This window comes from Narcine bancroftii, chromosome 3 (assembly GCF_036971445.1).
Source record: "Narcine bancroftii isolate sNarBan1 chromosome 3, sNarBan1.hap1, whole genome shotgun sequence".
Classification (NCBI taxonomy): Eukaryota; Metazoa; Chordata; class Chondrichthyes; order Torpediniformes; family Narcinidae; genus Narcine; species Narcine bancroftii.
In genome coordinates this window covers 269,788,368-269,803,045 of record NC_091471.1, presented here as the reverse complement: position 1 = coordinate 269,803,045, position 14,678 = coordinate 269,788,368, and the positions used below count along the sequence as shown (strand labels likewise).

Sequence of the window (14,678 nt, the reverse complement as noted above, 5' to 3'; positions counted from 1 at the left end):
TCCTGCATCATTTTCTAGTGGTCCTATATCTCCTCTCTATTCTTTACATACCTGGAAAGTCTTTTTGTATCTTTAATATTATTTGCTAGCCTACTTTCATACTTCAGCTTTTCCCTCGTTTTTTTTAGTTACCTTCTTTCTTCCCACTAATTTTTGCACACATTGTCTGACGAGAGAAATCAAAGGCACATTGTGACATTTTTCCATTTAAATATTTCCTTTTTTGTTGTGTTTATTTTGCATCTTCCCTATTTCCTGTAGAAACTATCCATTGCCCCCTTCTCATCTACTTTGGCTACTTTCTCTCATGTCACTGTAATTCCCTTTACTCCACTGAAATGCTGACAACTAATTTTCTCCATGTTAAATCTCAAAGAGAACTTAGTCATACTGAGATCACTGCCTCCTAATGGTTCCATTACTGAAGCTTTCTCATTACCCAACACCCAATCCAGTACAGCCGATCCCCTTACGGGCCCATCAACAAGCTGCTCTAAACTAAATTTCTACAAAAGATCCAGTCACAAACTAGCTTTCCCAATATATTAAGATCCCCCATGACTACCTAAATACTGCTCTTCTATATGTCTTTTTTATCTGCTGTTGCAGTTTGTCATCCACATCCTGGCTACTGTTTGGAGATGTATATATAGCAATCGAGTGTATTTTACCCTTACCATTTCTTAACAATCCACAATGATTATAGGTCACCTCTAACGAGTTAATGTTGTTCCTGACCAAGAGCCATCTGCCACCTCTGCTTACTTGCCTATCCTTTCAATACCATGTAACCTTGGATGTTCAGCTCCCAAAGCCACAATTCTGTGATGGCCACATCACACCTACATATATTTAGTTTGAGATTAGGTCCATCACCAAAGACTTGCAAATTTCTACAGATGCACTCTGACTGGTTGCACCACTGTCTGGTCTGGAGGTGCCAATATACAAGACAGGAGAAAAATACAGTTGGGAATTCAGCCAGCGCCATCATGGGCATCAGTCTTCACTCTGAGGACATTGACAAGAGGTGGTATCTTAAGAAAGCAGTCTATGTCCTCAAGGACCCCCATTACCCAGGCCATGCCCTCTTGACACTACCACCGTCAGGAAGGAGTTACAAGACAAACACAAATACAGCTTCTTCCCCTCTGCCATCAGATTTCTGAATGGACAATGAACCAGACACTACCTCACTTTTTCTTATTTTTGCATAAATTTATGTAATTTATAGTAATATTTGCACTGATGCCCGCAAAACAAATTCTATGTTCATGACAATAAATTCTAAATCTGAGATTTCAGATAAATGAACAATCATACAAGAGCATGAGAACACACCACCAGTCCCCACCCCCCCCCCCCCCCCCCCCCACCCCTCCAAACATTGTAAAGCCAGGGAGAAGATGCTTCGGGATAGGAAACCACAGCAGCAGACCAGAACAAGGCACGGCAGACTTCAGCCTCACACCACGTCACCAACAGTCAGTTTGTGGGAATCAAGTATCGGGATTTTGACTCATGACGGCACCAAAGACGGCATTGCTACCAAAGAGCCTTAGGTGTTGAGAGTTTCCCGATCACTTTGGGAGTTTGCAACCAGGGGCAGATGTTGGAGATTGGGATGTCAAAGTCAGGAGACCATCCAGGTCACAGGTTCAGGAGGCAGCAGAATCCATGGATATTTGATTCTCTGAGAGATGCTCTTTTGCTTCTCTTGTCAAAAGCAGCGCTGCGTTAGCATCTTTTATGGAAAAGAAAAACTATCTTCATAATAAACTGAATATTGATCTTAAATATTTCACTTGGTCTCAGGTGTCTCACTTGGTTGACATACTAGAAGGCATTAAATTACTACACGTTTAGGAGTGACAGAGCATGAAATGTAATTCATAGAAAACAAGTGGTGAAATATTAATTGGTTGATACAGTATCTGAATTTGGGTGAGGAAGAGAAACTATGCAGGAAAATTAAGTATCTTATTCCAACAGCAGCTCTCAGGGCACAATTGACAGTGGCTGGACAATCAAAGAACAGTAAAATAACAATGCCATTACTCCATTTGAACTGATTTCTCATTGTAATTGTACTTGTTTTATCTGCTGAACAGTATTTATGTTTAGACTAAATAAAAACACAATGCTGGAGAAACTCAGCAGGTCAAACAGTATATTTTATATAGCAAAGATGAAGATCCATAACCAATGTTTCAGGTTTGAGCTCTTCGCGTATGAAGAAATATAGGCCGGCACCTGAACAAAATGGTGGGGGTGGGGGGAGGTGGTGGCAGGGGTACAGCCCTAAAGGCAGGAGTTAATAGGTGGATAAGAGAGGGCCACCAGAAAATTGGGGGGGGGGGGGGGGGGGGGAGGGATGGCAGGGGAAAGAAGTAGAGATCTGGAGGAAGAAGGGAAAAGAAAGGGTTGGAGAATAGACGAGCAGAAATAAGAGGTCAATGTTAATGCCATCCAGTTGGATAGTGCCCAGGGGGAAAACTAAGTGTTGCTCCTCCCTCCAATTTATGAGTAGTCTTGGTGGGACAGTACAAAGCCATGGACGGACATGTCAGCATGGAAGTGGTTGGCCAGTGGAAGATTCCTGTCACTAATGCAGACATAGTGAAGGTGCTTTGCAAAGCAATCTCCTAACCTGTGCTCAGTCTCTCCAGCCACATCTGGAGCATCGGATGTAGTAGTAACTCCTGCAGATGCCCAAGTGTTGCTTCACTTGAATGGAGTGTTTGGGTCCCTGAATGGTGGTGAGAGGAAGTATGGGTAAAAATGTGGCACTTCCTGCAGCTGCAGGGAAAGGAACCAAGCAGGTGATTAGTGGGAAGGAGTGGGTGAGAGAGCAGTCCCTATGGAAGGCGGAGAGCGGAAGATGTGTTTGGTGGTGGGATAGAGACCATCTTGCTGGATAGCACTTAAAACAAACCTTTTCTGTACATCAGAATACCTGACAAATGTAGACTTCAAACTTGAAATCCGTGCTAACAAAACATATTGTTAAAACCAGTGAGCCTTCGATCAGCCATGATCTCATTGAATGGCGGAGCAGGCTCGAAGGGTCGAATGACCTACTCCTGCTCCTATCTTCTATGTTTCTGTTAAATCCAGTGAGAACAATATAGTCACTAGCATCAGGTGACAAGTTATTGCTTTACAAATAATTCAGCAAAATCTAAGGAACAAAATACTGTTTCTGAAGGCAATAGTATTGAGCTGCAGGTTGGGGAATTAATGCAGAAGAAATGATTACTGAATATACTTCTGCTGTGCTTGAGTGCAATCATGTAAAATAAATCTATTGATAAATACCTGAAATTCACAAACTTTTTTAAAAGAAAAACTGTAACTACATATCATTCAGAGGCCAGGCCAATTAAACGAAATGTGCTCTCTTTATTTAAATCAGGGGGTCATCTGTCTTTAATTTTCAGCTTATTCTACAGCCATTCTTTAGGGAAATCTACATCTTAAATTAAAAAATAAGTCAGATGTAAATAGTACAAAATTGTTCCTAAAAATTGCAACGCTTGAATTCAAATGTTTCCATTTTATTTAAACATAAAAGTATACTAGGGTAAAACAAAGACTCAAAGGAACAAATGAAAAATAAACAAAACCAAGATTTATATGGTACAGCAGAATATTTCTCCTAAACCCTGCATCACTCAGAGTGCAGAAGTCATTGTGCTGTTGGGAAGAGAGGAGAATAAATTCAAAAAATGCAGTCCAAAGCTCACAGCGTATCCTTCAAACTCCTTTTAAATTTTTTTTTTGTTTTTGTTATTTAATCAAGTGATTGTCACAAAAGAGTCACAAATTAAGGAAATCCTGGCCAAATTTACACCAGAATATGCTCCTTTATATTTTCCCTGCCTTGGTTTTAACGCCTGTAAGGATGGAACCCCTGAGCATTGTGGTTCTGACCGCGGGCAAATCCACCTGGTGCGGATGGTGGTGCCCCTGGAGGCGCTGGTGCTGAGGGTCCTCCATATGTGGGAGCTGGCTGGTTTGGATCCGAGAAACTTGGGCCCTGGCCAAAACCACTCATGTCTTGCCCATAACCTAGTAAATAAAACAGAAGAGTTATGACTGTTTATAGAGGGGAAGAAAAAGCAAATATCACAACTCACAAATAACTTTAAAAAAAAATCAAACTTCATATTTCACAATTAGATCATCCTTGTACCAGCACAACAAATGCTCAACTGATTTAGCACTATTCTCCTACTTAATTAAAAAAAAGTGAGCAAGGACTACATCCTACGTGAGCTACTCATCTTTGTTGAAGCAAGGCAGTTCAAAGTCTATGCACACCTACCTGCTGCACTATATCCCTGCTCAGCCTGACCGTAAGTCTGAGAAGGACGCGTGGGTCCGTAGCCTGAAGGATCCTGAGGATAGTTACCCATTCCTATTAGGGAGATGAGGAAACCAGGATGACTACCCCAGTAAGCCTGAGCCTGCTTCAATCCATGGCATAGATGCATCAGGTCACCGGTGGCATATGGATGCAAAGAAATGCCAGTGAAATAGAAACACATTTTTAAGCAACTAGTTGGTCAATTTGTTATTTTAAAATCGGTAAATTGTGGCAACAAACTATCGGTATATATAATTAAAACAATCTGTATCTAAATTAGCATTAGGGACTGAGCCTCGTAGTCAAGTACCTTTAGTAGTTGTACAGCCTGTAGAAAAGGTACTGTATTGCAGTGTATTTGGGTTTAAGGAGATAAATACATGCACCTCATGACAATGATTAAATGAGCAGAGAATTATAGTGAATTACATGCAATGGTTCAGCTACTTCCAAATGAGCAATCTTGTGTAACAAAAGTCTTAGCTCATTGTCAAATCAAAATAAATTCAATATTTAAGGATTTTAATTAGTCTTAATATTCAAGATTTTGTGAGGGATCATCACCGTAAAATAATGTTTTCAGCCAATTGCAAATACAAATCGATCACAAGAGTCTTTTATTCATTAAAATTTCTTTAGAACAAGACCTGGTTTCAATTTATCCATCTCCTCAAAACCTTTTGAACTAACTCTCTTATCTTAAAATGTATTCTGGTCAGTCTCCCCACTGCATCTGAAACTGAAAGTAGGGAGATGCAAGTTGCCAGCTAACAAAAGGAAGCAGATGGACCCAAATCAAGATTGAGAACAGTAGAGATCAACAGCTGGGTTAGGAATTACTAACATTCCAAGTTATGGAAGATGGAAGGGGCAGGGGTGGGAAGGGAGGAGTTGAAATTAGGAGACAACTTGACAAATTATAATACTGCTTTGGATGTAAAATAGTGAATAACTACTTCAATGAATAAGCTTGTATTTTCTGGTAACTTGCACATTGATGGCTACCTCTGCTGCTCTGGTCCTAACAATTGATTTCACATCCATGAACACATTATAAAATGCTAGAAAAGGATGATCTAATTCAACCCACCATTATTTACCTCTGTCTTCTGGTGTTCACATACTCCTGCTGGGAATACAAGCAGGTAACAGGGCCCTTGATTTCACAGGTCATATTCTCTGATGGGAGTAGTGTTCTTTTCTAATCCTACAGCACCTCCAAAACCTACACTACTTGTTACCTACCATACTGGTTGAACCCAGGGAATTCGGGCTGTCCAGCAGGTGGCTTGCTCATATCCTGAGGTGTCTGTGTTGCTGGTGGATAGCCCATCTGTCCTGCTCCTGGTGTGGCAGGGGGTGCTGGCATTCCAGGTGGGCCAAACTGGTCAGCTGGAGGTGCGCCAAATCCTCCATAGCCTGAATAGCAACAAGAATGAGCTCAGGTCAGACGTGATAGATTTTTAAAAAAATATTGGGATAGGTGGGGTGTCGCGCAGATTACATATTTGTCGCACAAGGACAAAAGTTTTAACGATCATGAGCAGAATCAAAACATCCAGGTATGCCTCTGAACAGAACTTTTATTAGGCACTTGCCATACTGAGGCGTTCATGTATGTGCATAAAGCATAAATCTCATATAATACTACACTGTACCCAGCTGTTTCACTCTTAACTGCTTGTAAATTGCCTAACAGGAATCTTGCCAATCATTCTGCTCTCGGCTTAAAACAAAAGGACCACATGCGATCAACACTGAAGCGATCAACACTGAAGTTCATACTTCGATCAACAGAAAATAGATTGCAAGATTTATAGGGACCAACAATAAAATGAAGCAGAAGTTAACAGCAAACAGACTACTACAGATTCAAATCCAGCACAGCTGATTTGCTGCAAGACCCAATGCAGACCATCATGGCACTCAATGGCCTCAAAATCAGCAATGCAGAATACCTGCAAGACATTTTGACAGATATTTAACTTTTTGTACAGAAGATTAAAAAAACAAAAGTATTGTACAATCTGTCAACATGAAATTAAGGCCTCTACAGGCTGCACTGCTAAACAAGTTTATTTCAAATGTAAAATAAGGCATCTTAGAATAAGATCCTATTTGTTCAAGCCCTCCCTCATTATTTTGAGCATGCCATTAAATAGGCTGCTTAAAAATATTATGTAATACACCCCTCCCCCACCAACAACCAGCATCAATCATACTGAAAAATGTACTGATACCATACAATAACTGTTCTAACACATTCTGCAAAAAAAATCATATGCATGTTTTGATACAACTGTATAATACATTTTCTGGATTTTTAGCAACTTGTATGATTTTTCACTAAAATAGAAAGGCATATTTAATCTTACATTTTTCTAACATAATATCCTATAAGCCCAAAACTATTTTTGCTTTAATAGGTTTAAAAGCATACCATATTGTGGAGGTGCTCCGAAACCCTGTCCAAATCCCTGAGGTGGTGCAAAACTTCCTGGAGGTGGCTGTGGCACTACATACGGGTTAAAATGGGGTGGTTGTGGAGGGGCACCTCGCCCTCCTGGAGGTGGTGGAGGCCCAAACCCACCTACAAAACCCAAAAACAACAAATTAATTTTGTTGTTTCTTTCCCGTGTAGAAGTTTGTATAGAAAATATTGTTCCAATTTTTTATTTTAAAATAAAAACCTACCCATTGGCTGACCAGGTGCCATCCACATTCCTGAAAAATAAAGAGTAATTAAAACAAACGCATGTCCACTGACAAGTTATTCCTCTGGATTTAACTGGAGAAAATGCACAACATCCCACTAATGATCTATTGATTTTACAAGCATTCATTGTTTAAGCTGAATCATAATATCCTGAAACAAAACATTAACAGGATGCATGGAACAGCTCAAGTTATTTTCTGCCTTTTTTGACACCACACTCACCTAGATTTAAAAAAATAAGTGGGCAACACAAAAGGCAACTCATCTCTTCATTCATCTTGCTGCACAATATGTCAGAATTAGGGAGTTTAGTAACATGAAAGAAAGTCAAAAGTCACCAGAGCACTGCCAGTAACCTTTTAATATGGAATAATCAATAAATCTAGATGTTAATCTACCACATAGTAAGTTAACAAAGCAAATTAAAATATTTAATGCTGCTTGAATATTTAACCCATTTACCTTGTGGGCTACCATAACTCTGCTGCTGCCAGCCTTGTGAGGGCTGACCTCCCCAGCCATTAGCGGCATTTGGTAAGCTTCTGCCCCACTGTGGTGCTCCCGACTGGCCAGGCCCTGGGCCTTTACTGTCACGAGGCTCTGCACGTTTCACCTCAACCTAATTAGGATAACAGAGGGAAGGATAAAAAAGCTACTCCCACTACTCTTCCACAACCCTCTCCCTTGACACACCCATTATCTATTAAACTTAACATTTACACTTACATCTTATAACTTACAACTACATTTAAAATAGCTTAAATAGGCCAATGTATATATATATATATATATATAGATATAGATAAGTAAATAGATAAATATTTATGTTTCTCAAGTATACATTACTATTTTACATAAATACTTTGCTGTACATTTAGTTTCAAATTAAAAAGATCTAAACTTGTTCATTAGTTTCTTTGGAGTAGTTAATAGAAATTAATCTAACCATCACCATTTTTATAGATGCAAATTACCTGAGAAACATAGTCTTTAGATTGATGTGGCCTTACTTAAAAAAGTATTATTTAAACATCTAATGGAAGATAATGACTTACCTTCCCCAGGCTATGCATAAAGAATCTCAATTAATTACTTGAAACATAATGTCAGAGGGAATGGATGAGCTAATCGAGTCTTAAATTACATCTTTAACAGAAAAAGGAAATACATGCAGATAAAAATGGACAGTTTTGATTAAATTAGAAGCAAATCTTCATACTGTGTTTGAATATATTATACACCATCACCACATTTGATGTCACTTAAGAGCAAGGCACCCTTTGTCAGATATACAAACTAACTTCATGTTAAAAATAAATATTTACTCTTTCATGAACCTTCTTGGCATTCACTAATAATTCCCTCAACTGAAACTGTACAAACTATTTAACTCTCCTTTCATTTGCTTAGTTTATATTGGAAATTAAATGTTAATATCAGAATATTCTTTACACGTCAAAGGGATGTCCAGGGAGGATTTTTAAATCACCAAAATGGTATATCAGTTAATGCATTAGAAACTAACAATTTAATTCAATAGTGTAATGCTTTGCTTATTGGAATGTACAGTAATACTCCGATAATCCAGCATGCTTGGGACTGATGATATTAGAGATAGTTTCTGGATTCTTAGATATTAATCATATTTATTTCTCAACAAATTTCTTAATTAACCTCAAGATATTTCAGAGTATTGCAATAACTTAATGGCTTGTGTCTCTATAGTGTAAACCTACTCTATTGGAATATTCTAGGAATAGGACAGTATGGAAAAGAGGGAAAAAGGAAGACTGCTGAACAGTATTTTGAAGTTTAGTGCACAACATAGATTATAGGACATAAATTTATTTCAGTGCCATGGGCAAAAGCATGAACTCTAATTTGCTATCTTAATTTGTTGGCAGGCAACATACTCCTCTCATAAATATTTTAAAAGCAAAGGCCACACAGTCAACTTCGAACTCTACACAATCCCATGGAAACGAACCAAAATAATTTTCAACAGCACTAAATAATTTTTATTTTACAGACAGCACGGTAACAAGGTCTCGAGTCTGCTCCGCCCAAATACATCAATGTTACCTATTAGCCTTGCCCCTAATCTTTGTAACGTGGGAAGAAACTGGAGCACCCGGAGGAAACCCACAAACAGGGAGAATACACAAACTCCAACTGGTCATTGCTTTATGTTCACAAAGACTTTTAACAGCCATGGTTTAAACTAGAAAGTGAGTAGAAAGTGTAATTATGTTAATAATAAATAAATCTTCGTCTGCGAAGCCAAGCCAAAGATAGAAGAGAAAGAAGAAAGAGTAAGGAAGAACAGACTTTTTATTTTGGTCAGTGCTCAGTTGAAAGGTAACATTCCCTTTGCTCCAGTGCTTCAAACTCATTTTTAAGATGAAATCGGATTCTCCATTTTCCACATCAACCTTCATGTGGGCCTTATGCAAAATACAGTTGAAATCCAAAAAAAATTGGGACTGCTCGGGGGTTGGATCAGACTGGATTTTCTGAATTTCTGGATTCTCAGGCAATATTTTTAAAATTCAAATTTAAGAAGAGATTAAGAGATTAATTGATAGTTTATTCATTAGCAAATACAGCATGTTTTATTTATTAAAATGAGCAGTTTTAAAGAAAAATAAGTGGTAAATTTTTGTCGCTATGCATCTCTAGCACTTACGCATGTACACAAAAACCAGCTAAATTTAAAAGGTTTGAGAATTTTCAGTCCAGATTCTTGGATGGACCAGATTTCTGGACTTCTACTGTAGGGCATATTTGGGATATTTTTATACCAATAACTTAAATTGGTGTAGCCCTTCCATTATTTTCTGCAAATTACTAACAGACCATACATTTTTATAATTGCTAAGATTCAAACCCACATCAGATATATTGGGTAGCAAAAAAATTATCAATAACATCCAAATTTTAATTTTTAAAAAATTGCAGATAATTCTCAGAAATTTCAAATTTGTAATTTATCAAGTATGTTCTACTTAAAATTCAAATGGAAATGCTAACACACCTCTTAACAAAAGCAGGGAGCATTCCAGGCCAGATTATACTACAGTATTAATATAATTTATCAAATTTGGATTTTGGGACTAGCAAGCTAAGTGTACTGGTAAACAGAAAATCCCCAAGAATAACAAAGTAGATGAACAAATTAACTACAGTAAAATTCTGATGATCCAAAATCAAATTCATCAAAATCTTCATTTATCCAAAATTTTTTGGAGCTGAACTGACCTCATAGGTTGAAAAAAAAAATTCTCCCGACAAGAAATTAGAATGATTGTCTACATTTCACACACTCCCTCCCCTCTCTCTTTACATTTCTTCTTTACCTTACCCTATCAACTTTTCATCCAACTCTCCCTCTCAAACTGCATGCTGGTGCCTCCAGAAAGGGGTCAGAAGAATCTCTTGTCCTGGCATCATCAAAGAGAGTGGCATCCCAGTAGCAGAGGCACCTTGGGCTCCCAGCAGCAGCGGGGATGTCGAGATCCCCACAGCAGTAGGGCCTCGATGGGGACGTGTTGATGATTGGTGGCAGCATTTTTTTTGGTGAGATTTAAACTGTATTTTAAAGCTTAAAAACTTTTTCTTGCTGTTTGTTGTTTAAAAATTGTTAGTGATTTTGCTGTTGCTACAGGGCTCTTTTTTTTAAATTACCAATTCTCAAAAAAACATTTATTCAACATAGCATTTTGGATATTTGAAGTTAGATTGTATATTGTTTAGACATGGCAAGACTGAGATATTAATACATATCTATAGTTTCAAGGAATTCTAATGGCCAAAGTTGCAACACTTTTTTGTTATTACAATCTGCAGTGGAAAATTTTTAATGCTTAATACTGAACCACAAATTAAATAATGGAATTTTTAAATAACCTGCTTTTGCCCAATGTACTGGTAGTTGATAGTTTAATAATTAATTTATAAACAGCATTTAATTAAACATGCATTAAGTCTGATATTCATGTTGTACACAACTAGCACATGTAAATTAAGAACTCAATTGCCACCTTATTTTTGCTACTTGAACATAAGCACCACCCCTCCCCCATTTCAGATTAAACATCATAGATTGCCTCTTCCTTGTACATAAAATTGAGCAGCTATATGCTGTATTACAACACAGTATGAAGATCAAGCAAATGAGGCCACTTAACAGTTTTCCTTTTACATTAAAACAAGTTATTCACTAAAGTATATAGCAAGTGACCTCAGACAAAACAAAATAAAATTGACCACCAGTCCTTCAGTATGTAAATAGATCTGCCAATCAGAACATTAATGGTTTTCTTACCACTTACTTAACTAATCAAAAATTATGCCCTTAAAGACATATCTGAAGGAGTGGTTTCTTAAACGGAGACTTAAATGATTAATACAGATTTCACCGGTCTTATGAATAGCTAACTACAATAAAGGTCTTTACAACTAACGTGCAAGCAGCTGATAAATTCTGCTTAAGTGCATGCAGGCTCATCATTCTTAAAAATGGCCATAATTTATTTAACCACAATCCATTGTTTTGATAAATAATTTTTATATCATTAAAAGGGTAAAAGCATAAAATACCACAGATTTACTGCATCTCCTGCAGTAAATAGTACTTAAATCTGGGTCCCACTAAGAGTCATTAAATTACCTCTTAACGGGATTCTCTTCAATATAGAGACCACGCACAATAACCCCAGTGAAATCTCCAGTCACCTAAGCCTCGGTTCATTCTAAGGGTAAAATAAAACTACAACTACACACTTTTTTGCCCATGATGTCGTGATAATGCATGTTGACAGCCTGGTCCACTGATTGCTCGTCCTCGAAAGTAATAAATCCAAAACCTATCCAACGACGAAGAGTGAATCAAGGTAGCAGGGTGTAGTGACACAAAACAGGATGATGCACAGTATTAGGGCGGGGTAATTTAAAGGATATCCCAGGGTTTCAGATAACTGGAAGCCCCTTTTGATGAATCACTGAAAGGAGGATGTTTCAGCCAGCCAGGATTTCAATGAAATGTAGCAGTTGATGTCAATAATCTCTACTTTTATATCACAAAACTTTTCAATTGTTTAATAGTAATTTTAATAGAAATGTAGCTTCAAATCTTGGAAGTTGTGAGATAGAATAGACTGATGCCAGTTATGAGCCTTGGCTGGTTCCACTAATAAATGAGAGCAATGCTAATCTTATTTGTTTTAAAGAAAGTATGCATTGTCTAAACAAGACTGAAGGAAAAAGACAAGATAAATACAATGATGTCCTAATCGGAAAGCCGAAAATTTAAATAAAATTAATTTTATGTAGAGGTATCTCAAATTAATGTTTTTGAATACTGGGAATTAAGTAGAAAGGTTTTACAGCATATTTCCAAAGGTGGGACAAATTTATACTCAAGACTGTGCTTTGAATGTGGACAATTACACTTGCAGGGAAAATGGGAAAAACAAATATTTGCCATAATGACGAAAAAGATTAAAGCTGATATCCCTCTATGCAGCACCTGTGTGGTTTCTACTACTCAGAGGATCAACCTGAGTTTCAAAGTTGAGATAAAGAAAAACAAAAGAAAATTAAACTGTGCTGGTCATCCAGCTGCATTTGAGCAAACTTCCAGACGTGTTTGGCTATTTAAAAAAATTAAAAACCATTAGCTCTCAAATGGTTTTCAAGGTTGCTAAATTTGAAAGCTGGCATTTTAAAACATCTCTAATAGACCCTGCAAATAATCAATGCATTATGTCAGTATATACATATCTCGGAGCCTCTAAAATGGTAATTGTTATAAAGCTGCTAAAGAGTGAAACAAGTCTATGTGACCAGCACATTTTCAGAAGACTACAATGAGAAAAATACACAAAAATTTTATATTAAGAACATTTTATAATTAGCTAATGTTCAGCAAAACCCAAACCCATGATTTTATTTGGATCTCTTCACAAATTATAGCATTATAAACTATTCTGCAGATACCCAAAGGAAGCCACACTCAAGAAGATGACACAAGAAAGCAAGGAGCTTGAGGAAAACAGCATGTTTTAGCCTACTGCTAAAATGCATAATTGAATTCATAAACTGTTGCTTTATATCTCCCCATGAACTGCAAATATTTGACTGACTAGATGGCATGACTGGGCATTGCTATAACACAAATAAAATAGGAAGAAAGGGGATAAACAGTGATAAAGAACAAACAAAAATGCTTATAAAAGTCAACTAATTTCTAGAAAACCACTAGTGAAATACCAATACAATTCAGGCTGGCCCATCTTATCTGAAACCCTGTGTTTTTCCTCTTGGTAGGCAGATTGCTTTGCAGCTAGTGCTGACAGCAGCAACATAGTGCTATAACTTTATAAACCAAACTAAAATATATAATATATATATAAATATACACTATAAGATGTACCCTCAAAGCCTATCCAACAAAGTTGGTCAGCCCAGAGAAGTTTATTTAAAGAAAAACATTTGATACACAAAGATACAGGCCAAAATAGTTTTGCAGCAGGAAATTCTGCTGTCAGCAACAAGAGCAAATGACAAACGTCTTGCAGTTTCCAGACACACATATCCCATCCCTCCTGTGTGTAGAACTGGCCTGTACCTGTGTGATACAACTTATCACAAACCTAGAGAGGAAAATCTAAAGAGATAAGTTAATTACATTAAAACAACATATAAATGTTTCTTAATATTACAGTACTTAGATTTAACTAATTAAAACATATAACACTTAAATTGAGTAACAATGCAAAAGTCTTGAGACTAATTAACTTGCACGTACATATATATATATATAGAAGCATAAATATTCTGAAAGTATCTAACATAAATTAATGGATTCAGATGACAAACTATTACATAAAATTGAACACATCACTGATTCACATATCCTAAAACTTGTTAAAAAGCTGTTAATAGTTGACAGAATTAACCCATAATTGTCAACAAATATATATCTAGATAAAATTAAATTTGGAGGACTCAAATCTGATTTTGGAAAAAAAAAATCAGATTTGATTAAATTCAAAAGCAAAATTTGGCAAAAAAATTCTCTTTAAATTTGTTCAGTCCTCAAGATTCCAAAGTAAAAGGTTTAAGAGTTTTCACATACAGATTATTCATCAAAGGTTCTCATAAATGTTAAATGGACTATTGGCAAATTACGATTCAATGGATAACCATGAAAGCAATTTCACTTTTATACACATTTCAAAGAATTTACAACTTGGAAGCCTTGATCTTTTTACAAAATACTGATCTCATCAACCCACATTTAGCTAACTTCAACCATGCAAATCTTTTTTAAAATTGGGCGTTTTAAAACAAACTTTACATGGAAGTAGCAGTTCAGTTGCAGTCAAAACATGTCACAACACACTTACCACACAGCTGTATGTATTTCCATCAAAACTTTGGATTTAAATAATCATGGTATTGAATTGGTTACAAAGTAAAAAGACCCCACCACTTGTTAATTTCCAACATGTAGGAAATATTACATTCGCTCAAGTACATAGTTAATTATGGAAATCATATACAATCACCCCACCACCTATATTAAATGGT

The 14,678-nt window shown here is 36.8% G+C and overlaps 1 protein-coding gene and 1 non-coding gene across 5 annotated transcripts in view; both read right to left on the bottom strand.

Moving 5' to 3' along the window:
• Positions 1-3,382: 3,382 nt before the first annotated feature.
• The window catches only part of dazap1 (DAZ associated protein 1), a 29,830-nt gene continuing 18,534 nt past the window's right edge, over positions 3,383-14,678 (bottom strand). The window contains exons 7-13 of one of the 4 annotated variants that reach the window (XM_069928095.1): positions 11,868-11,950; positions 7,548-7,704; positions 7,064-7,093; positions 6,810-6,959; positions 5,615-5,788; positions 4,328-4,420; positions 3,383-4,071 (exon numbers count right to left, since the gene is read on the bottom strand). In XM_069928095.1, coding sequence (XP_069784196.1) covers positions 3,890-4,071; positions 4,328-4,420; positions 5,615-5,788; positions 6,810-6,959; positions 7,064-7,093; positions 7,548-7,704; positions 11,868-11,950 — 869 coding nt within the window. In that variant the 3' untranslated portion in view covers positions 3,383-3,889. The remainder of the gene's footprint in view (positions 4,072-4,327; positions 4,421-5,614; positions 5,789-6,809; positions 6,960-7,063; positions 7,094-7,547; positions 7,705-11,867; positions 11,951-14,678) is intronic. The other 3 variants (XM_069928097.1, XM_069928096.1, XM_069928098.1) reach the window with 3 other exon arrangements.
• On the bottom strand, positions 7,210-7,344 carry LOC138759731 (small nucleolar RNA SNORA13). Its single transcript, XR_011355059.1, has one exon. It is a non-coding gene; the product is annotated as a small nucleolar RNA SNORA13 (small nucleolar RNA).